This window comes from Camelina sativa, chromosome 2, assembly GCF_000633955.1.
Source record: "Camelina sativa cultivar DH55 chromosome 2, Cs, whole genome shotgun sequence".
Classification (NCBI taxonomy): domain Eukaryota; kingdom Viridiplantae; phylum Streptophyta; class Magnoliopsida; order Brassicales; family Brassicaceae; genus Camelina; species Camelina sativa.
Window position 1 is genome coordinate 3111869 of NC_025686.1, and position 25300 is coordinate 3137168.

At 33.5% G+C, this 25300-nt stretch overlaps 3 protein-coding genes across 3 annotated transcripts; 1 reads left to right on the top strand and 2 right to left on the bottom strand.

Annotated features, from left to right (window-relative positions):
* Positions 1078–4513, top strand: LOC104716230 (uncharacterized protein At4g04980). Its single transcript, XM_010433619.1, has 8 exons — positions 1078–1272; positions 1470–1853; positions 1974–2069; positions 2216–2339; positions 2421–3564; positions 3637–3802; positions 3881–4198; positions 4267–4513. Exons 1-8 carry the CDS (start codon positions 1207–1209, stop codon positions 4486–4488), a joined length of 2520 nt encoding a protein of 839 aa, XP_010431921.1. The 5' UTR covers positions 1078–1206; the 3' UTR covers positions 4489–4513.
* On the bottom strand, positions 4620–5259 carry LOC104716221. The gene is made up of 2 exons (XM_010433611.2): positions 5046–5259; positions 4620–4941 (listed from the first exon to the last, which is right to left on the bottom strand). The coding sequence occupies exons 1-2, from the start codon at positions 5188–5190 to the stop codon at positions 4745–4747; spliced, it is 342 nt and encodes a 113-aa protein (XP_010431913.1). The 5' UTR covers positions 5191–5259; the 3' UTR covers positions 4620–4744.
* On the bottom strand, positions 15352–16335 carry LOC104716247. Its single transcript, XM_019229697.1, has 4 exons — positions 16141–16335; positions 15991–16054; positions 15774–15882; positions 15352–15651 (listed from the first exon to the last, which is right to left on the bottom strand). Exons 2-4 carry the CDS (start codon positions 16050–16052, stop codon positions 15352–15354), a joined length of 471 nt encoding a protein of 156 aa, XP_019085242.1. The 5' UTR covers positions 16053–16054; positions 16141–16335.

Consider the following 25300-nt stretch of genomic DNA (forward strand, 5'->3'; position numbering starts at 1 on the left):
ATTTTGACTTATAAATTTTCATGTTGAAGGTCAAAACTCAAAAGTTAAGCATTCGAGTCTACGACACTCGTTTTGAGTAATGTTTACAATTCTTAGCAAGAACATGATATATGTTTAATTAACAAATAACAAGTTAACTTGCTGTATAATTGTCTAAATCGATTAATTTCTGAATTCCTTCAATCGACCTCTTTCTTTTTTTTTTTTTTGGTCATTAGAGGTTTGGATGAATTTATATTTCTGTAATTATGGTCCGTCAGATTATGCCCTGCCACGGAAGAGCAGAAGATGCATTATGCATGGACTGTAATAAGATGTGAGCAGCTTACTGTGAAAACTCATCATATTATATATAGCTCGTTAGTCGTTATAACGATTACTACATAGTAGTTGTTTATACTTCCATATTTATTTATGTTTTACCCAATTTTATTTTGAGTTAGTACTACTGAGCCAACTTGTCATATTTAATAAGGGTCTATGACTCAATCCACACCACACACTTGAATGGGTTGCTTCTTTGTCAAGAAACTGATTTAGGTTTATGCAGATGAACCCTTCGATCATCTGCTTTTCTACTTATATCTCTTCAACTTGTAAAGTCGATTTGAATGATAGCTGGACTTAGTAAATCTAATTTAAGAAAAAAGCGTTCTTAGGTCGCTTGGAAATCAATCTTGTTTTAAAAAAAAAACTAAATTTAGCCATCTTTGCTTTCAGAGAGATGAATGATAGGACTCTATCTATTTTCAACCGTTATAAAAAGGTCTTACGAAACATAAGAATAACAGCTAAACTTCAATGTGATATGTACTCTCTGCTCCTACAAAATTTAGCATAACCTTCAGGAGAATTCAATGTGTTTTAATATAGAATTAACAGCAGTGATAATAATAGTCAAAGATTCCTATCATTCGAAACTTTCTAATAATAAACCAAAAGGGTTAGGAATCGAGATAGATAGAGACAGATATGGATACATTCTAAGATTTTTCAGACTGATTTTGTTTCCGATTTTTTCTTCCATTCTTTTTTTTTTTTTAAGGGTTGAAAGAACAAAAATAAAACACATTTCTTTCTTTCTTTCTCCTGAAAAAATATTAATTAAGAAAGAGAATCCAATCTCTTTCTAATGGATTCTCCTAGTTCAACCCTTTTTTTTGGTTGAGAAATCGTTTTTTTTTTTTTTCGATTTCAAAACTCGCAATGTCAAGCGGGAGGCTTTGCGGCTTCACGCCGATAACCTTCTGTCGAAAGATCACAAAGTTGCAGGTTTTGTTTTCTGTCTTCAAATAAAGTTAACATCAATGGTTCTTTCTTACATTTACTTCGTGTTTGTATTTTACGCCTTTATTATTATACGTATATATTTTGAAACATTTTTTTTATAATATAAATTAGACGTTTTTTTAACTGACTTTTGCATGCATTTGTGTTAATTTGCCTCTTTACAATGTTGCTTTTAATAGGTCGCAAGAGGGCTAGCTCTAAAAAGGCTTATTAGAGGAAAACACGAATTTAGACGAACAGCAACATCAAAGAACAATGTTGATCAGAAAAAGAATAATAAAGAGATCAAACGCACAGCTTCACAAATATCTTCTGTTGTCGAAGCTTCTCCAAAGAGTTTGCATTCTACAAAACATGTTCCTACTCCCCGTGGGGCGGCATCTCCTATATCGGCAAAGAATGCAAAGAATCAAGTGAATCCACCGAAAAATAACAATTCGGATGGTTCTTCGCCAAAATGTATGGCAAATTTCATCTTGATGGTGGAACTAAGGAAGAACATCTTTGCTTTCAGAGATATGATTGATTTACCTTCTCTTGATGGTTCTCTATCTGTCACCGAGGTAACAAACCTTTCCCTTAACACATTTGTGTCCAGTTTCTATGATCATCCTTATTTGAGAGTGTATATATATATATGCTAAAACCTTTGTTTTTGTTTATATGTTTTTGAGTGTTTATAGATTATAACACAAACAATGAAGGATTTACAAAAGCTTTCTCCTGAGATTGTAACCATTAATCAATCTTTTGTAATGGAAGGAGCTGACATGGATAAGGTACACACATATATGATTTTTAACAGATTTTGAGTTACTTTGAAAACATCCCAACAACAACAAAAAATAAAAATAACAATTTCTTGAGTTAGTGTCATTTGTTTACTTGATGAGTCTTGTTAATCCCAGAAATGCCCCAAAAACAGATGTTGATTTTCTTCTATGAAGATCTCAGAGCTATTGGGGATTCTTGGATTATGGATAGTGACTGGATTTATCGATCCAAGTACAAAAACAGTGGTGTTGGCAAGAATAAGTCTGATCGTTTAGGTTTGTTTACTAACACACTATTTAGTTGAGTGTTTTGGTTAACATATTATAGACTAAGTTTTTTTTAAAATGTTTGCACAGTGGAGCATGTATTAGCAGCTCTTGATGGACTAATCAAGACGACAAGAGAAAGGTTCGGTATGATGGATCATGAATCTGAAGGAAGAAAGAGTTTTACACCAAAGGGTGTTTCATCGGAAGCAAGAAGAAGCTTTACAAGATCTGTTTCTTATTCAGAAAGTAACAACTCTTTTTACCCATCTCCATTAACACCAAGATCAGTACTTCCGGGGACAATGCTAATGTCTAGTAGTAACTCAACATCTCCAAGTCTTTGGAACTTGAGAGCTCAAGCTTTGGATAGGTTAAGCCCTGTTGATTTGAAGCGGTTTGCTATGCAGATCTTGTCACAAAGAGACTCAGAGAGTGTTAATGAGATGAAGATTAGTATCGAAGAAGAAAACGAAGAGAGTGATACATCATTAGTAGAAAAGGAAGAAGAAGAAGAAGAAGATAATGATTCCTCTGTTTTCGAAACAGAGAAGCATGATATTGAAACAGAGGATCATAGGGAAGGTTCTGGAACAGAGCATGAGACTGAAGCAGAGCATGAGATTGAAGAACATAATCACATCGATGGTTCTGACACAGAGCCTGAGATTGAAACAGAGCATCATCTTGTAGGTTTTGAAACAGAGGACCATAGTGAAACCACAACTTCAGAGACTAACTCAATAGACTATTCTCAAAAAGAAGAAGAATCAGTACCTCGATCGCCTCCACCTCCGCCACTTCCATCACCGCAATCGCCGTCACCAATGGCCTCAATGTTAAACGACAAATCTACTCTTCCCTCGCAACCACCACCCCCACCTCCATCACCACAGTCTGAACTCAAAACTCCGGCTCCTCCACCGCCACCACCTACGTCAAAATCATCTGAAAGTGGAGCTTTTTGTCAATTTCCGAGACAAAATTCAATGCCGGCACCTCCAGCACCACCAGGTAGCGTAAGATCTTTGCGTGCTAAGAAAGCAACTAGCAAACTGAGAAGATCAGCACAAATAGCAAATCTCTATTGGGTTCTCAAAGGGAAGCTTGAAGGCCGAGGCGTTGAAGGGAAAACAGGAAAAGCAAGTAAAGGGCAAAAGAATGTTCCAGAGAAATCTCCTGTTAAAGGTGCACGATCAGGAATGGCGGATGCACTTGCAGAGATGACAAAGAGGTAAATGACTTGCGTCACAAGTCATATCTATGTTATATTTTGAGTTTACTAACTCATTCATTTGTGTCATAGGTCAAGTTATTTCCAACAAATCGAAGAAGATGTTCAGAAATACGCTAAATCAATTGAAGAATTGAAATCTTCAATACAAAGTTTCCGGACAAAAGACATGAAAGAATTGCTAGAATTTCATAGCAAAGTGGAATCTGTTCTTGAGAAACTAACTGATGAAACTCAAGTATGTTTTCTCCTTGTGTTCTTTTTGAATCGGCTCGCGATTTCTAGCTGAGATGTAAATTTTGGTTTGGTTATCTAGGTTCTCGCGAGGTTTGAAGGTTTCCCTGAAAAGAAACTAGAAGCAATAAGAACAGCAGGTGCCTTGTACAAGAAGTTAGATGGGATTTTAGTTGAGCTCAAGAACTGGAAGATTGAACCTCCATTAAACGATCTTCTAGACAAGATAGAACGTTACTTCAACAAATTTAAAGGAGAGATTGAAACGGTTGAGCGAACAAAAGACGAAGATGCTAAAATGTTTCAGAGATACAACATTAACATCGATTTCGAAGTTCTTGTTCAAGTCAAAGAAACAATGGTTGATGTTTCATCAAATTGCATGGAGTTAGCACTAAAGGTATTTATATATACATAAGCAAGAAACTGATTCTTGAGGATGATTGATTGACGCTTTATGTTTTCTAGGAGAGGAGAGAAGCAAACGAGGAAGCAAAGAACAGTGAAGAAAGCAAGATGAATAATGTGAAAGCAGAGAGGGCTAAGAGGATGTGGAGGGCATTTCAGTTTGCTTTCAAAGTTTATACATTTGCAGGAGGTCACGATGAACGAGCAGATTGTTTAACAAGACAACTTGCACATGAGATTCAGACAGATCCTGATCAAACCGATTCATCGAACATGTCTTGAAAACCAAAGAAAAAAAAAAGGCTTCATCAGTTGTTTTACTCTTTGAAACCAAGAAGAGATTGATGCGTGAAGATGATTACAAAATTGTACATTTTTGTGTGTCTCTAGTTTTGATTTTGACCAATGCAAAGAGACAGGAATCAGATTTTTTTTCATTTCATATATATACATATAATTACATGACAAAGAAGCAATCAAGCAAAATCTTAAGAAACGAAAAAAGTCAACGTAGAGGTCATCATTGAGAAGACAAGTTTCAAAAGAATCCACCAAAGTCAACGACATACTCTTCTTCAAGAACATTATCTTCCATGACCTTGTCGTTAACTCTATGATCCTCTCTTTCTGTATCTTCTTCGATCATATCAATGTCTTCTTCTTTTTCTTGTAGAGGTTCTTGAGAGAAGGCTATTCTCTTTACTTCTCTTTCATCATCTTTCTTAATAATCGTATCTGTCAATATCAAAAATCATTGTGATCGATCTTATTAGAGTCAGTTTTAGTAGACGAAACACAACGTTAACCTTGAGTATGAGTTTTGTAATAGAACAACTTACTTATCTTTCTCTTGCCTAAAGAAGTTTCTTCTTCATCTTCTCCGGATTGAAAAATATTTTTCACTTCTGGGATCTCTTCTTTGTTTACATCCATAGGAGAGCTTGAGAGTTCATAGGAAAACATAATGATCTTGTCTTTTGACATTTCGAGACGAACATATCTCTTTACACAAAAAAACAAAAGCCTAGTGGATAATGATGTCCTATAACGAACTCTGGTTATGAAGTGAATTATTTAAAGGACTTTCAAATTACTAGAATATCCTCGGTGTAGCTCTCTATTCAATGAGTGATGGACCTTGATGGTTATATATAGGAAATAATACTAATCTTGTCAACGTTTCCAAACCACTTTGCCTCAGGCTGCTAGTGGGAAGCCATTGAGACTTCCTAAAACTTGATTATACCTTTCTAACTCTTTCAAGAAGGTCCGTATACATACTCATGAAACCATCCTTCTTCTCTGCTAAAAGCTAAGAATTTGAACCTTCTTCTTCTTCTTCTTCTTCTTCTTTTTCTTCTTCTTCTTCTTCTTCTTCTTCCCTTCTCTTTATCATGCCTTTTCAATTCATACTGTAATCATAAATCCAAAATTTCAAAGTGTTATTAATCTCAAAAATACTATCAATGGTTACTGTTTTTTTTCTTCGGTAGATTTTCAACGTACAGTACCTCTACAACCATGTCACTGAAGCCCTCTGGCTTATTCGGCAATTTATCATCTTCCCTTGTCTCCTCGTATCTTCAAAAAATCGCAATTTGTTTGATGGTTAATCAAATACACAGTTAAACAAATTTCAATTATTTTACTACTTACCTGGCAGGTAAAACGTTATCCATGGCTTTCAACTCTTCTGGCTATAACTCACCTCCACTCGGTCTGTCTTTTGCCCTCTCATCATATCAACCTGTGCTCCACACCATAAACCGTCACTTATCAATTGTAAGATAAGCAAATTAAAGATCCATAAACACCGAACAAGAAATCTCGAACTCACTACCAATATACTTAAGCTAGAAGCCTAGACTTTACATTTAGTCCCAACAGCATCAACAGTTCAACACAAATTATAGCTAATATATTGAACCTTTAAATTTTAATGAGTTGAATAGTGAACTCAAATTTCAGGATGCACTATTGAAACCCTCAAAATCTTTCACATATTTTATTTAAATTCTAATAATTTATATATCTTACAAATCATTCTATTAAATTCAATTATTTGAAAGATATCTATATAAATTCAAACACACTAAATTAAAGTTGAAATTATTAATATATGAAAGATATACCATTTTTAAAAAATTATACAACAGTAACATTAATCATAATTTCTTAAAAACACACTAATTAATCATATATGTGAGCATTATGGAAATAAATATATTGAGTAATTTTATATCTTGTATTTTTTTTGTCTTAAACAAAATTATATATTAGTTTGTGTTTATCGGGCCTGTTTAGGAGACTCACTGCGACAGCAGCCGGCGATCAAAAAATTACATTCACATCTTCTTCGTCTTTTCTTTATCTCTTTTCTATTCTCCAAAATCTCTGTCGCTGCGACTAGAATCAAAGAAATTTGGAATCGCTGAATGAAACGGTGATACCAACCAACCTTTTATTTTGAAGTAGCGACTATCGCTGATTTTTTTATTTTAAAAATCTATAAACCCAAAAAAATCTATAAACCCAAATCAAATTATCATTACCAGAAATTTGCAGATCTGTATTATTGTATCTTCTTCTCCAATTTACTGATATGTACAACACAACCGAGCTTTAAAAAATAAAAAATAAAAAACTCAGTCGTTTTGTAACAAGTCGCTACTAAGAGTCGCACAACTCGAAAACGAACAGGCCCATCATATAAGGTTTTGTATTTATTAATATTGCTTGATATAATTTTTTTGATTGTATGTTTTATATATTTCTATGAAATTTTTATCATTATAACTACTTATTAGTAATATTGTGAACTATAATGTAAATATATAAAATTTTAAATATGAATTTGAGGGTGTACCATTGGAGTACTCCAAAGTGACCCTCAAACTTTTATTCTAAAGGTTTATTCCCCTTAAAATGAAGGTGATACTGGAGATGGTCTTATTTGCATCTAACTCTCAATTACTATTCTCCATTTAGAATATGCTAACCAAAGGAGAAGCTATCCAATTAAGACAATCTACCCAATTAATTTTAAACACATCAACTACAATTTGGTCATATTGCTTACCTTTTTGGCTCCTGTGTTCTCTTGGATACCAGTTTTAATGACATACTAGATTATGATCCGCGCGATATATTGCAGGACAATTTTTTAGTTTAATTTTTTTTGTTTAAGATGTCCCAAAAGAAATAAAGATCTAAAAATAAAGATCTAACAACCTAATTAAAACGAACCATGAATTCTTCTTGAATAACCCCATAAAACCCAACAAATAAATTAGTCGCTCATGATGCAAAGAAACGACATTTATATTATTAAGAATAGCATAAAAAAAGATTCAATAAACAAAAAGAGTTCAAAGGAAACATCTCTAGATGTCACTGATATATCATGGTTTTGTGGTTTTTTAACCATGATATAAAGAGTCTTTTAGTGTCTTTTGATGTGTTTCTAGGATGTTTTTGAGTCTTAACAGGTTTTCTGGGATTTTGGTATGGATGGAGCAAAATGGAGCAATTTGGATCATTTTGGAGCTTTAATTCGGAAAATCAGCTTGGAGTCGAATATGAGAGAAGGCATCGATCGACACCCTTGTTGCCAACGAGAAAAAAACAAAGTTTTGGAAGTTTTACAAATCTGCCCCAAAGTTTTCCAAAATTGCAACACAAGTCCCTTACGTGTTTTAGGACATATATATAGTATTTTTAGGTTTTGCAAACCATTAAGTTATATTCTATCAAGTTTTATTTTTCCTGCAACCCTAAGAGATTTTTGAGAGCTATTGGAGAGAGATCTGAACTCTTTGAGAGAAGAATTTCTAAACTCCTTCTTACTCTTTTAATTTCAATTGCTTATTATTCAGAAAGATGTCTTGTTCTTCATTGATTATGTCTGAGTAGTTTGCTTGTTAGGTTTAGGGTTTTCACAGGGATTTTATGAATTATTAGATCTGTTTATTGAGGATTCATTATCTTGCTAGATCTTCATCATATGTTGTTCTTCATATTAATCTTTGATTGGCCATCTAGAATTAATACTTTAGGAAAATAAATTGATATGAGAATATAATTGATTTTCCTGATAAAACCTTTTGATGAGCAAAATTATTTCTTGCAAAGAGATTTGATTTAATAATTTTGTGAACAATCTAAACTTGATTTTATTGCTGATTTTTAACCTAGAATTTTACAAAGAGATTTGGATTTTCTGGTTTTAAATTTAGATATCATTTGCAGTGAGAACTAATTTAATTTACAAAAGTGTTTAGAGTTCTAGATCTGTTCTTAATTGCTTGAATCCTATTTATTCCCTGATTTAATAATTCATAATTTCCTGAGAAATTCCCTAGGCCTAGCTTTTTGATCCCCTGAATTTACAACAGCTTTTATTTAATATTTTGTATTGCTTTTCTTTATTTAAATCAATTTGTTTAGCTTAATTATAAAACTCTTTAATTTATTGTGTAGTCTTGAGTCTTTGTGGAATTCGACCCCTAAGTAATACAGTGATCTCTTAATTTGACAGAGTAGCTCTAGGGTTAATTTGAGCATATCAAATTTTGGCGCCGTTGCCGGGGACTCTTTGATCTACCATTAGATTTGAGTTTTAGATTTTGTCTAAATTTTTTCTTTTTATTTTCTACTTACACGTTTTTGTTTTTGTGCATGCCTCCTAGACCTCACACAAGGAGCAACAAGTCTGGTCCTACTGTGAATTTGTCAAACCAAAAGTTGGGAAAACTTGAGCGTGAGAACAGAAAAACAGCCAAATCTCTGAAGATGGTTAATCCGATCATTCTGATGCATGATGAGGCTGGTGTTTTGAGGGATCAAGAGGGCCACTTGCGCAATGAGCAGGGCCAAAAGCTTGATGCAGAAGGAAACGTGATTGTTGAACCTGTTGTCAACGAGCAGACTGTCGTGAACCAGCAAGCTGGTGTCGTTGATGATCCGAATCTTGGTGTCGATCGACACCAACCAGGTGGCATCGATCGACATCCACCTGCAGCAGACATACGTGGAGCTGCCAACCACGTCCAAAACCCGGTTCGAAGATAGGAGCACAACCGAGACTTGATCAGGACCATTGCTGACTACAACCGGGCTGATCTTGTGTATGAGAACCGGTCCGCTATTGTTCCTCCTCCATTCCAGAGGAACGATTTTGAGCTGAAACCTGCGTACTTTCAACTAGTTGGGCAGAGACCTTTCTCTGCTTTGCCCAATGAGAAGCCCTTGGACCATATTGAGCATTTTGAGGATCTGGTGACTAGCATCAAGGCTAATGGGGTGACTGAGGACTACATCTTCTGCAAACTCTTCCCTTACTCACTTGCAGGAGAGGCATCTTAGTGGTTGAAACAGCTGCTAGCTGGATCATTGACAAGTTGGCGTGATGTCAAGGTGGCTTTCCTCAACTACTTCTATGATGATGCAATGTCAGATGAGTTGAGAATCAAGCTGTCTTCTTTCAAGCAAAGACCAGATGAAGCTTTCAAAGCAGCTTGGGTGAGATTCAAGGCTTACCAAAGGGACTGTCCACACCATGGGTTCTCAAAGGTTCAATTGCTAAGTATCTTCTTCAGAGGGTGTGACTGGGAGTATCAGTTGGCTTTAGATGCTGCAAGTCATGGGAATTTCAAGACAAGACTTCCAGAAGATGCTGAATGTTTGATTGAGAACTTAGCTGCTAGCAATAGTACTAAGAGAGCAGATGCTGAAAGGAAGAGATTACACGGAGGATATGATTCAAACCAGTTAGCTTCTGTTAATGCTAAGCTGGATTCAGTGCATAATCTCCTTGTGGGCAAGAAGTCAGTTCACTTTGCTGCTGAAGTTGAGACATTTGAGCCACAACCTGAGACAAGGAATGAAGAAGCCGATGTCAACTTTGTCTACGGAAATCAGGGTCAGAGATTCAGTAATCAGCAAGGCAACAGGCCTTACAGTGGGAACTTTTCAGGCTACACTTCCAAGCCAGAGTATCAGCAGCAGCAACAAGGCACTGGGTACACAAGGACTTATGGCAACAATTCATATCAGTCTCCTCCTCCAAAAACAGCTAAAAATAGTAAGATGGAAGCTATGCTTGAGCAGCTTTTGCAAGGTCAGGAGCAAATGACAGTGACTTTCAATGGGAAACTTGACAATGTATACACTGATCTTAATGGGAAGTTTGAAGCTTTGAACATTCATGTCAAGAAGCTGGAAAGTCAGGTTGCACAAACAGCTGGATCCGTCAAAAGGCAAGAGGGTTTTCTTCTTGGAAGAACTGAATCAAACCCCAAGCATGCTTGTAATGCCATATCTGTGAGGGATGAAGATGATGTTGAAATTGTTTCTGCAGAACAGGGTGAAAAATCGTCAAATCTCTCAACTCTAGATGATGGTGTCGATCGACACCACCTAGGTGTCGGTCGACACTCCTCTCAGACGAACCCAGAAACTGCAAAATCTCAGGTTCCAGCTGCTGAAAGGGTCTACAAGCCTAAGGTTCCTTTTCCCAAGCCAAGAAAGTCTAAGCAGGAGATTGAGGAAGCTAGATGCAAGGCAATGATGGACAAGGTGATGATTGAGATGCCATTGATTGATACAGTAAAGCTTTGACCACCACTAAAACGCTATGTCAAGAGAATGGTATCCAATGATTTGAGCCCTGAAGAAGGAGCCTTGCTAACTAAGGATGTTAGTGCAATTCTGTTGAACCAGCCTGTTCAGAGGAAGAAGGAGAGAAAGCAGGAAGTGGTTGTCTCTAAGGAAGTGAGTGCAATCATTCAATGTAGGACTGCTAAGAAATTACCAGATCCTGGAAGCTTTGTTCTTGATTGCTCAATCTCAGCAGGAAGGTTTTCTCACTCACTTTGTGACCTTGGCTCTAGCATCAACTTGATGCCACATTCTGTTGCTGTGAGACTTGGGATGACAGAATTCAAGCCAACTCAGATTTCTCTTATCTTGGCTGATCGCTCCCGAAGAATTCCTGAAGGTGTTTTAGAGGATATTCCAGTTAAGGTTGGCAACTTCATGATTCCCACTGACTTTGTGGTGCTGAAGTATGATCAAGAGCCTAAAGATCCTCTCATCTTAGGAAGATCTTTCTTGGCTACAGCTGGTGCAATCATAGATGTGCAGAAAGGACACATAACACTGAATGTGGATGGTTTGAGTATGAGTTTTGAGATGGATAAACTGAGGAGAGCTCCTACCATTGATGGACAGACGTTTTCTGTTGAGAAGATTGCTCAGATAAGCTACAGAGAAGCAAATTTACGAGCATCAGAAGCAGTGTCGATCGACACCACCAAGAGGGTATCGATCGACACCCCTCCACGACCAAGACAAAGCTTGTCCAAAACTGATGCTCCAAGTCAGAAACCTGTTCCCAAACAGAAGAGTCACCAATCCACACTCCAGAGCCCTCAGGTAAGGCCAAGGTATGCTTTTCTTTCTCCTAAACTTCCTCCTATCATCAACAAGAATTTCAACGAGATAAAAACTGTTTTGCAGTTAACCAAGCCACGAGATTATCGTAGAGCACTTGTTTCTTCTGTTGATGATTTTGCAGGACAGAAAAGATACCCTCCCATACCTACATCCCGCCCTGGTCCTATTTCTAACATCCTTGGCAGACCTCATGCACCTAAAGCTTATACACCACCTTGGATGAAGAGGACTTCAATGCCATGTTCTGCTCCTCCGGATGCCTGAGCTCCAACACAGTCAAGCTAATGACTGAAAACAAGCGCTTAGTGGGAGGCAACCCACTGGTAGGTTTTTCTTTTTCTTTTGATTTTGATTTTGATTTATTTTATTTTTATTTTTGTTTTCCTCTTACTTGATAACACTGGNTTTTCTTTTTATCTTTGGGAATTATGATCTTGACTAATGATTTCTCTTATTTGGCTAACACTCTAATGATTATTTGTTTATGCTTGATCTCAGAATTGAAGCTTAGAAAGACTATGAGCCTTATTCAATGGATATCTGATTGATCTAACGTTGTCTCAACTTTTATCAGGATTTTAACCGGACTTAATCTCTTACTTTGGGGTTGGAAATCAGTGGACTAGACTTCTTCTTCAGGCCATACAAGACAGTGCAATTTTTCAAAGTATGTCTCCCCTCTCTCTTCCCTTCAGTGCTTTTTAAAAAAAAAATAAGAAAAGAAAAAAATTGGAAGTGAGAAAAGGGAGAAGAAAGGAGATGTAAGAAGAAAGTCTTGGCCTGAAGAGAGTCCATATGCCACTGATCAATACACCCAAGGTAAGAATTCACCTTATTTGTGCTTTAATATTGACTAATGAGATGACAATGGAGATTTCAGAGATTCCAAAGGATTGTGGGATTTGAGTAAGGAATGTTGATGCTTATCATGGTTAAGTATAAGAAGTAAGTTCTTGAGTCAGGTAAATGAAGAGTATGAATAAGAATAATCTGCAATTGAGTGAGTTCCCTGTTTTCAAACCTCTTTCACATGTCTAAGCTTATGTTTTGCTTGAGGGCAAGCAACGATTAAGTCTAGGAGAGTTGATATATCATGGTTTTTGTGGTTTTTTAACCATGATATAAAGAGTCTTTTAGTGTCTTTTGATGTATTTCTAGGATGTTTTTGAGTCTTAACAGGTTTTCTGGGATTTTGGCATGGATGGAGCAAAATGGAGCAATTTGGATCATTTTGGAGCTTTAATTCGGAAAATCAGCTTGGAGTCGAATATGAGAGAAGGCATCGATCGACACCTATATGGCATTGATCGACACCCTTGTTGCCAACGAGAAAAAAACAAAGTTTTGGAAGTTTTACAAATCTGCCCCAAAGTTTTCCAAAATTGCAACACAAGTCCCTGACGTGTTTTAGGACATATATATAGTATTTTTAGGTTTTGCAAACCATTAAGTTATATTCTATCAAGTTTTATTTTTCCTGCAACCCTAAGAGATTTTTGAGAGCTATTGGAGAGAGATCTGAACTCTTTGAGAGAAGAATTTCTAAACTCCTTCTTACTCTTTTAATTTCAATTGCTTATTATTCAGAAAGATATCTTGTTCTTCATTGATTATGTCTGAGTAGTTTGCTTGTTAGGTTTAGGGTTTTTCATAGGGATTTTATGAATTATTAGATCTGTTTATTGAGGATTCATTATCTTGCTAGATCTTCATCATAGGTTGTTCTTCATATTAATCTTTGATTGGCCATCTAGAATTAATACTTTAGGAAAATAAATTGATATGAGAATATAATTGATTTTCCTGATAAAACCTTTTGATGAGCAAAATTATTTCTTGCAAAGAGATTTGATTTAATAATTTTGTGAACAATCTAAACTTGATTTTATTGCTGATTTTTAACCTAGAATTTTACAAAGAGATTTGGATTTTCTGGTTTTAAATTTAGATATCATTTGCAGTGAGAACTAATTTAATTTACAAAAGTGTTTAGAGTTCTAGATCTGTTCTTAATTGCTTGAATCCTATTTATTCCCTGATTTAATAATTCATAATTTCCTGAGAAATTCCCTAGACCTAGCTTTTCGATCCCCTGAATTTACAACAGCTTTTATTTAATATTTTGCATTGCTTTTCTTTATTTAAATCAATTTGTTTAGCTTAATTATAAAACTCTTTAATTTATTATGTAGTCTTGAGTCTTTGTGGAATTCGACCCCTAAGTATTACAGTGATCTCTTAATTTGAGAGAATAGCTCTAGGGTTAATTTGAGCATATCAGTCACAAAAGTAACTTGTCTCCCAAAAAGCAATGAAAGTATGAAAGAGATTAGAAAGAGAAGAGATTGGTGACTTCGGTGATGGCTTCCAAAAGGAGCTGAGAGAAGAGAAGCTTCGACGGCTGTGGAGTAGTCTCTGGTCGTCTTTAGGGCTGCTGCTGGAGGCATGACTCAATCACAAGAAGAGCACAATAAAGTCACAATTATAACTCTAGGTCTTGAAGAGTATTTATATATAGAGTTTTGTCTTTGATTAGAGTTTGTAAGAGAAAAGTTGTCTTATCTTCTTGAGTGCAGGAATAGGAGTGCGAAAGACTCCTCTGGACCCTCTTGAAGGTTTGGACCAGACCATCGTGATGGTAGCTGGTCTAGCCTTCAACTAAAGCCCATTAGCTAGATGTTTCTCTTCTCGTTGGTCTATGACACGTCTCTAATAAATCAGGCATATCTTCTTGATGACGGAATAGATTAACTTAATTACACTTTGAGGAGAACGATGATGCTTCCAGGTTTCCATAGACACCAAGTATAATAAAATAGGAGTTCATGAAGGTTTTCAAAAGTGGCCATTACTCTAAAGATCTGAATCTGTCATGAAACATGTTTTCATTGTATTTTGGTCTTTTTTGCTTTAAAACTTTCTTGAAACCTAAAATATTTGATAATAGACTTTTTATACCTGAAATCATACCAAACTATTCCTAATTGCATATGAAAACTATAGATAAAATGGTAAAATAATGATGTTATCATATCTTCTATTAATATAGCTTTAAACTTTGAAACAGGAAATATTTTATACACAGTATTTTTTTTTTTATGTAGTTACTAAATTTTTGATAATATTGTTTGATACAATTTTATTATATTACAATCTTATGTTTGCAATTACATTAAGAAAAATTCTTTAGATCAAATCTCAAACTCTATAAAATATGATATACATAAGTTCACTCATATTAGGAAAATGTTTAAATTTCTGTATTATTATTTTTATTAATATAGCGTACCACTTTCTGATTTCTATATTCTAAATTTCTGATTACGTAGTAAAACTTTTAGGAAAAGTTAAATTTAATGACAACTGCCGGTGAGAAGAATCAAACTCACCACCTCTCTTATTCTCATACCCACTTTAAACTACCGTTCCGTTCCGTTCCGGTAGTTAATCGAATTGGGCGAAAAACACAAACTTGTATTGCTTGGTTTCAGGGCCCCACTAGTAATTGGACAAGGTGAAACCTTCGGAGTTTGGACAGTCTCAGTGGACACTTAAAATATTTCCTTTAGATGTGATTCCAATGCTCGCAAGGACGACAAATTATCTTTTCTGCCAAAATTAAAAAGTAAGGCTTTCACAGAAAATAAATTAACCATCATATTACAGGAAAAATATATCCTAATTAATTACTTACCTAAGCATTAATAGAATGTCGCATTGGAGAGTGCCTAAAAATTTCGTCCCTTCATTGCGTCGGTTTAGCCTCTCGAAAAGCACGGTATATGTTGGCCTGAGGGCGTGTCCAAGACTCCACCGAATGCGATTCAAAGGGCCATCGAGAACCGTTGTAGGTGTTTCTGTCCGGCTAATGATCTTGAGTTTGACGTACTGATCAATGAGTTCTCGGACATAAATCCTGTCGATGTAATACTCTTTGGCCAAGATAAGCAATAGCTTCTTACGATCTTCGCATGAGAGACTCAAGTAGGCCTACGCACATGCAGGAAAACTCATCAACCCCGAGTATATATCCGTACACACTCACTACACACATGACACATATTCCTTGTAAATATGAACAAACACACAAATGTACAAAATCTTATCCTTACCACTCTGAATTCATCGAGAACGGTGTCCAACATATTGGTTCTACTCATTGAAATAGCCAAATGCATCTTCTCACGCACTTCATCAAAGTCGCCGCTTTTGGATAACCCTCTTTATCAATTTAAAAAGATATGAATTACAACTTTTTTTTTTTTTTGACGATGATATGAATTACAACTTTATCATCAGTATTGAGATGGAATTATCAAAATGCATTACCCTTTGTCGTCAATAGTAATAGGAAGATGAATAACGTGCGATGGCTGAAAATTCGAGCTCATTACTATATAATAAGAACAACACATACGTTTCATACGGTAATTACTAACTAGATTCAAACCAGAGATATAGTCACGTAAAAAATCATACGTTCTATTGGGTTCGTATGCCTAAACGTTCAATATAATTTGAAGGGGGAAAAAACACACGACGGGTGCCTATTACGACATAATGTTCACAAGAATCTTATGCTTGCTCAATACTTTTACGTTGGCCAATCCACACCAGGAAAAACAAAAGAATAATAAAATAAAACAAATACAGAGCATATGAGTTACTGCTCACTGCTCGTAAAAAATAGTATGCTGGGTTTTTATGCTCACTGCTCGTAAGAATATAAATAATGAAATTTGCTAATTATCATCCGTGTTTTACTAAGTCACAAAATAATTTATTTATGAAAGCCAAAATCTTTGTTGCCCATTTTTAGGATATTGTTCATTCTCATAATACCTGATTTAACGCTAAGAAAACAGATCAAGATGCGTAAGTGCCCATATTGCGGCAACTGTCATTAACACATCTTCTATTTATTGAAGTAGGAATATTATAGGAGGATTTTGTTTATGCATTTGCACGAGAATTTTTTTTGTGAACACCGAGTCGCACAACAGGAAAAATTGTCCACATCCGCAAATTAGCTACAAACATGTTGTGACTAAGTAATTTTGTACAACAAATAAGACACAATCTTGAAAGTGCAAAATCCTTAACTATTTTGTGTCTAATTTGTGGCCATGGATACAAAACCACAAACATTTCTTGTTATTATTTGTGGCACGATAGCTACATATAGCCACAAAATTTTTGTAACTATATAACCACGACATAGTCAAACATATCTTCTGGCAAAAGATAACTACGTGCAACCGAAATTTGTAAATATTTGTTGATATAGCCATGGAACTATCCTCACTATATGTGGCAAATGCTTTGCTCATGATTTGAAATGAATCCATACCTCTTATCATTAACTATGAAAAAAATCATAGTATGAATCATGCTTTACTCATGGTTTCATCGACGACAAATCAAACTTAAAATTTTGAAATCTTCCAAGAAAAAAAAAACAAGTGTTTGGTGTTAATCCAGCAAATGAGTTTGACATTCATGATTCATGTTAAGTGTGATTATAAGATGATAACTGTAGAGCATAACCGCATGTCCAAATTATACGTTTGTTTTCACATTTCCGTGTAATTAAATGGGTTTTCGGCCTTCTGGACACATTTTCGTTCTCATCACGTGATCACTAATCAGTCGCCAACGAAAGTAAACATGTATACTCAAATTTGAAACAAGTACGTATAAATAGAAATGAAACAAAAACAACAATTAAAGGAACACATACCACAACAAATGCAAAACTATGCCAAGTGGGAAAAGACGGGAGGATGGCAGTATACGCAACCACGCCTCAAACCAATACGTACTGGAAATATACGCAACCACGTTCTCCGGTATCACCTAAACCAGAAAAACTATTTGGACTGGGAAGATCGAACTGCCTAACACAAGCCAAGCCAAGCCAAGCCAATTACTTACATTATAGTTGATGAATCATGAAACACGAAAGTCACTTTTTTATTTATTTCACGTACGTTACTTGATTTGTGACCACTCCGACTACATCCTAGGTAGTTTGTTTAGATAATAATTTTGCTCTGTTTTGAGTTATTTTTGAAAAGTTTAATAAGCGTGAATTTTTTTCTACGCAGAGTACAATGAGCGAGCTGTTTTTGGAGAAGTGAAAATTTTCACTTGTGATTCATGTTTCCACTGATCATGTGACATCAATTCTTGATCATCCCATCTCGAAACTCATTAAAACCAATCTCCTATAAATAATTATACGATTAAGATTATTTGTGTGCTTTATATAGTGTTGAAGATATATTTTGTAAACATATCTTCTTTGTTAACTAGAACAAACATTACATGCATCATGCATGCAACCGTCAAATGCATAGGTAGTGCCGTAGTGATCATGGTCTCTAACTTCATTCATATTCATCAAAATTTCATTTTCAATAAGTTATATTGGTAACCAGATTTCAAATTAATACCACACATATATAACTAGGTTTGAACTCACGGTACACTGCAGAATAATTGTTTATTATATGTAGATATATCTTATATAATATGAGAAGGTTTTTCTTAACTTTTGCTAAGGAGATGACACTTGGCTAACTATTTTTCTGACACCTGTACTTTTTTCCTTTGGACCTAATTAACTATAATTTGGACCTAATTAACTAAAGACCCATAAAACCCAAAAAAAAAAACTATCAACATTTTTTTCCTCTATTTTTTAATAAGAAATATATGCAGCCTTCAAGAATCTAGAGTCACCTTATATCAGTGTGTGGTTGGTTTCATCTTAGAACTAAACCAATATTAAATTAAATTTATAGGTTTGAATTTTTGGGTTTAATTTCTGTGTTTGAATCTTATATAATTTTCATAGGCACAAGCAGAATCAAATTTAAATAAGATGGTGGGATGGTATTATTTAAGTAAATTAGTTTAACTTTTTAAAAAATTGTTTATATAAAATTAAAATTTTGAGCTTATTTTCTGGAAACTACGTAAGATTGTGAGATGTTTTAATCTAATTCTATAATTATTTTCTTAGATTCACACTTATTATTTCAAACATCATGGTATTTTTGAATTACATAAAATTTCTAAGTTTTCATATTAGGAATTTCAGAATAAATTATGAACATAATCAGTTATGTTTTAATTTGAAATAATACCATCATTTTATGCATTGCCTTATATCTACCCACTATTTTTCCTCAATTTTCATTTTTGTTTAGATTACTTCTCATTTTTAACTTATTATTTTGAAACACTTGCAAATTTATGATAACTAATATTTGATCTCAATCCCTTCTCTCTTTTAAAGGTTCAAACATTCTATAAAGTTTGGTTTTCTAAAAACACCCTATTACTATACAAACACATCCTCTTTCAAATTAATGTGAAAACTAAAACATTTATTCTCTATTCTATCCTCGATTCAATTTCCAACAAACAACAAAACACTGGTAACAATAGTATCGTTGTTCGGATAATCCATTTTTGTGAAGTTCCTAACTTTAGAAGAAATATTATCTTACTAAGTCTTGAATAATTTTTCCAAAAATGTAAATTATTTTTATTATTGTTCATCTTTTGATGATTTATGCAATCATTTTAAAATATTTATAAAAGAAAATAAATAATTGTATGTGTATTTGATTTTAAAAGAATTTTAATATATAATGATGATTCTTAGAGTAAGAGTTGAAAGAAACCTTACTATATTATATAATTTAATACTAAAGTAAAGTTTTCTTTTGGCAAGCTCCAAAAGATTATCATTTGATGATCTCTTCTTTCACAAGTGTTATTTTGTTTCTGTAAATATTTAGTGTAATTCAATTGAATTTACATAATAATTTTTTCTCTTAACAAATAATTTGATGATTAAATAATTTAAGGATATAAGATTATAATATATACTAGATTTTAACCTATGGTACACCGCGTGCATATAGTTATTATTATTATTTATATTTTATATTGTATTTGTGTATTAAATATTGGATGTTTTTCAAATAGAGGAATAACTAAATTTTCTGATTGTTTGTGCAGCTAAATGTTTATATTAATTTTTTTAACCCGAAATATACTTTATGAACATCTGTTTGTTATATTTAATTTTTTTTGTTTAGTGTTTAAGATTCTATTTTGATTTTAATTAATATAACAGAAAATAGTGGATCTATATACATAGTAAGTCATTTATATACTATGATTAAGTCATATTTTACCTAATGATTTAATTATTTTAAACAATCTTAGTTAAATCAATTTAATTTTTATATGTCAAATATTCTGATATTAATAGTGTTGACAAATAATAAAATAAGGATTTAATCCGTATTAGCACAAATTTAATGATATTTTATTAATTTCAACATGTCATTTTTTATAAACTATCTACTATATAACCATATTATATAGTATTTTAAAATTTTTAATTTTACAGTAATATTTTAAAATTTTATTAAGTTTATATTTATTAATTATAATATTTAAATAGATGTGAATCGAAGTTTTTCTTACGTTAAGAATCAAAGCTCACAGGTTTTGGAAAACAAAATAGTAATCAAATTGTTGTTTTCTTTCTTTGCAAAAGATTCATAGAAAGAATATCTTCAATACAAAATAGAATGTTTAAATATATCATAATTTCTGTTTCCATATTGATTTTGCTGTATTTTTTTTTAAGTTGGAATAGTATGTGAAATATTTAGTAAACAAAATCTGATGTAATGCTATTTTTGGAAAAATTTTAGGGATTAACTTTGTAAATATATATAAATAAAAGGGTAGAACCCAAAAATATAATTAAAAATATATATATATATATATAGATATTTGGGTTGTATAAAATAATATCGTAATAATTGGCTGTTTTAAAAACTAAACTTATGGAAAAATATGAAGACAAATCCGTGCGTAGCACGGAACAACTCCTAGTATATATATATATATTCGATCTTAAAATTTTTACTCGGAGTGGTATAATATTGTTTTTTCTTTTTCATATTGTAATGTTGCTCTATCAGTTTCTTTTCTTGGGCAAAATAACTATAAGTTTTTAATAGTCCACATAAGTTTTTAAAATAAATATAAGGTAAAATAAGCAAATGGTTCTTAATTTGTCAGCCATTTTTCTCAGACAAATAAAAAAAGAAATAATTTTATTTAAGAGAATTTGAAGTAGATTGTTTTAATAAATCCATTATAGAAATTAGAAAATGTAAAATACTTATACTGAAAACACAAAGTTTGACAATGTAAAAAAAAATAAATAAATAAATAAATCTAACTCCTAGATAAGCTTATTCCACATACTGACGTACGACACCTTCGAAGTAAGCGGTGCCTTATTCCTTGAAATGAAGTTTACCATTAGCTTCTCGTGGATAAAATACTCACTGCAATCCCATGCTTCCCAGGAGCGCGTGAGTATATAATTTCCTGTCAGAACATAACATTTAAGAAGCTAGTGCCACAAAAGGAAAGGTTACAAACCTGTTCTACAATAGAGTTATCAATTATAGCCACCCCATAGTTCCTTTGACATTCTTCATCGACGGTTTGAGTTTACAAATGAAATGGTCAGAATTTAAATTTTACAATTAGAAAAAAATTATATGTCGTTATAAGTCTACAAATGAGGTGATTAGAGTTTAGATTTTACAATTATAACAAATTATATATCGATTTGGATTTACAAATGAGTTAGTAGGGTTTATATTTTACTATTAAAACGAAATTATCTATCGATTTGGTTTATAGAAAAGCAGTTTATGTTTTTAATTTTACAATGATGTATACAGAGTTTATTTCTTTATTTTATAAGAAAGTGAACAAAGAAATTCAACCCTAGGAGTGAACCTAAGTATTGTCCATTTTCAATACAGCAACTGTAATTAGTTTCCAAACACCTTTTTTGGTATGAAATCCTTAAAAATACAACCTATAGAGATCATTTGGGTCATATATTTAGAAAACATGATTTTATCATAATATTTCCATTTTATAAGAAAAAATAATAATTAACTATGATGTTTTATGCCCAATTAATATATTCCAATTACATAGGATGAATTTACCAAGGTTCATTAGGTAGGCTAACAAAAAACGTGTGGACAGTTGTACTTACGTGAGCATTGATAGAATGTCTCTACTTGGAGAGTGCATAAAAACTTGACTCCTCCGGAACTTTTGTGTAGCCTCTCGAAGAGAATATAATAGTCTGGCCGGAGGGAATACTTGAGATTCCGCTCAATGGAGTATAATGCATCGAGATCATCATGCGGTTCCCTCTCATTGCCTGGGCAAATCTCGAGTAGTCTGATGAGATATTGTTCAATGAGTTGTTGCACTTGAGAGAAGTAACTTGTTCCGATCATTACATGAGAGAGTCAAGCAGTGGCGGATCCAGGATAAAAATTGAGGGAGGTCAGTTACAGGGAAAAAACTAAAATTTTGTCATATTGGAGGTTCGAACTCGGGTATGGGGAAGTCAACAGTACAGAATTTACCATCTGTGCTACTAAAATTTTATGTAAATACATGTAAAAACAAACTATTTATCTAGTTTACCTAGGTCAGATGACCCAACTACTTCCTTAATAGGTCTGCCCCTGGAGTCAAGTAACCCTTCATGGATGTTAAAGAAAAAAACTCATCAAGACCATATATATATACCTATGTTAATATATAGCACGACTATACTAAGCCATTACCTCTTTGAAATCATTCAAAACAGAGTCTAATGCCTCGTTCCGACTAACGGAGATCGCCAAGTGCATTTTCTCAAAAACTCCATCAAAATCCTTAACCGCATTTCTAGTTAAACAACCCACGTTTCAAATTTAAATTTTTCTTGACTACTTATAAAAATATTACGTAGTTACCATAATTATTGCAAATAACTAGAAATATGTAAATTTTTTCGCTACACAAATAAAGGTAGTCTAAGTTGTTTGGGAACCTCTGTCAACCATAAAACACATATTTAGAACTTAGAAGTCGTCCATCAATCGATCAACCTTTTCAGTATGAGCTTTCGATTTCCATCTAGATATTAGAATTACAAAACGTTTGATGACTTGAAAAACCATAGCAATTCCAGTGAGGATTCAGAGAGAGCACTTAGGGCCTGACTGGTTCAAACGCTGCGGTTGCGGTTGCGGTTGCGGAAGATTGCAGAAGTGGGTGATTGCGGTTTCAAGCGTTATTAAGCGTTTTGAACGACTGGTTTAGCGGTTTAAAATTGGTGCGTTTGCGGGAGGTTTACGACTTGTTGACCAGCGGGTGTGATATATAATTATATAAATATTTTAAAATATCAAAAACTTTATTAAACTTGATTTATAATTAAAATTCATTAAAAAAATATTAAACTAATTACTTAAAAAACAATAAATTTTGTAGTGAAATACTTATTACTTTATGCATTTGGCTTTTTACCAAAACTTTAATCAAGTAATTTGATAAATGACTAAACATATGTTTTAGATCGTAGATCTTCTTTCTTAAATCTCACACACTCAATAAGTTATGTGGGGCAGTATTTGCATCGGTAGTAATGATCAAACGAGAGTTGACAAGAGTCACTCGTGATTTGTTTTTATATTTTTCACAAATAATCTTATTTTCTTAAATTTCTGATGAAATGTTATATTTATTTAGATTTTTTTGAACTTATGTGCGATGTGCCATTAAATTTATTACATCAAGTTTTCCGGGTTATTGCTAATTGAAATCTTATTTTCTTCCAATTGTTTATTTTTTAATATTTTCAATCGTATCCGTACTTCATTTTCTCCCATCCTTAATGAATAAAATAGTTAGGTAAAAACATTCATTATCATTGATTTGTTTCAAGTTTTTTCAAAAAAAAAAAAATTCCAAACGCAAACGCCCGCAACCGCAAACGCTTGTGGGAAGCAGCTTTTGGAATTCAGTAGTTTGAAGCGGCTGGAAGCGATTTGAAGCGATTGAGAGCGGTTTGTGTGATTGGTACCAATCGCTAGCAACTGCTACCACCCGCAAACACTGCGTTTGCGGGAGGTAGCGGAAGAACCAATCAACACCTTGCTCGTACTTCATCTACGAAAATAACGTTCTCATTTGATGGCCTTTTGATGATGCCTTCTTTCTTATTAACACTTTTTTCTTTGTTTGATAATCCAAAAAAAATCTTCTTCATCGTCCTTTTGGAATAACGAACAGCTTTTCAATGTGATAGTATTTAGTGTTTGAAACTGTAAAAGAAAAAAAGCCGGACTTGAATTTTTTTTTTTTTTTTTTTTTTTTGTTAAAGGACTTGAATTTATGCTTATCCATTAAATAACGAATTTTGTAAAAATCACATTTTCACAAACAGATTAATATCTTGCATAATTGTTTTAAAAAAAAAGTTATTATGTTTACTATCACTGATCACATTAAAAAGTCAAAGTAAAACCCAAAATTAGAATTTATTTCCACATTTAGCTCTTCTCTGACTTGGCTTTTTTTTCCTCCACACAACCCTCCCCACTTTTTACCTAGTCAGAGAGGAGCTAAATGTGGAAATAAATTCTAAATTTGGGTTTTAATTTGACTTTTTAATGTGATAGTGATCATAAAAACTTTTTTTAAAACAGTTATGCAAGATATTTATCTGTTTGTGAAAATGTGATTTTTACATAATTCGTGTTTTTTTTTTTTGTCAACTTTTACATAATTCGTTATTTAATGGATAACCATAAATTCAAGTCCGGCTTTTTTTCCTTTTACAGTTTCAAACACTAAATACTACCACATGAAAAAGCCCTTCGTTATTCCAAAAGGACGATGAAGAAGATTTTTTTTGGATTATTAAACAAAGAAAAAAGTATTAATAAGAAAGAAGGCATCATCAAAACGCCATCAAATGAGAACGTTATTTTCACAGTAAGTGCTCTCTCTGAATCCTCACTGGAATTGCTATGGTTTTTCAAGTCACCGAACGTTTTGTAATTCTAATATCTAGACGGAAACCAAAAGCTCATACTGAAAAGGTTGAGCGATGGACGACGTCTTCTAAGTTCTAATTACGTGTGTTATGGTTGACAGAGGTACCCAAACAACTTCGACTACCTTTATGTGTGTAGCAAAGGAAGGTACATATTTCTAGTTAATTGCAATAATTATGGTGAGTACGTAATATTTTTATGATTAGTCAAGAAAAATATAAATGTGAAACGTGGGTTTAACTAGAAATGCGGTTAAGGATTTTGATGAAGTTTCTGAGAAAATGCACTTGGCGATCTCAGTTAGTGGGAACGAGGCATTAGACTCTGTTTTGAATGACTTCAAAGAGGTAATGGCATAATATAGTCGTGATATATATAATCATTTAGGTATATATATATGGTCTTGATGAGGTTTTTTTCTTTAACATCCATTAAGGGTTACTTGACTCTCTCAAGGAATGATCGGAACAAGTTACTTCTTGGATTGGCGAAAGAATATTATGTCGATGACATTCAAGTGGAACAACTCATTGACCAATATCTCATCAGACTAGTCGAGATTTGCCCACGCAATGAGATGGAACCGCATGATGATCTCAATGCATTATACTCCATTGAGCGGAATCTCAAGTATGCCCTCCGGCCAGACTATGATATTCTCTTCGACAGGCTACACA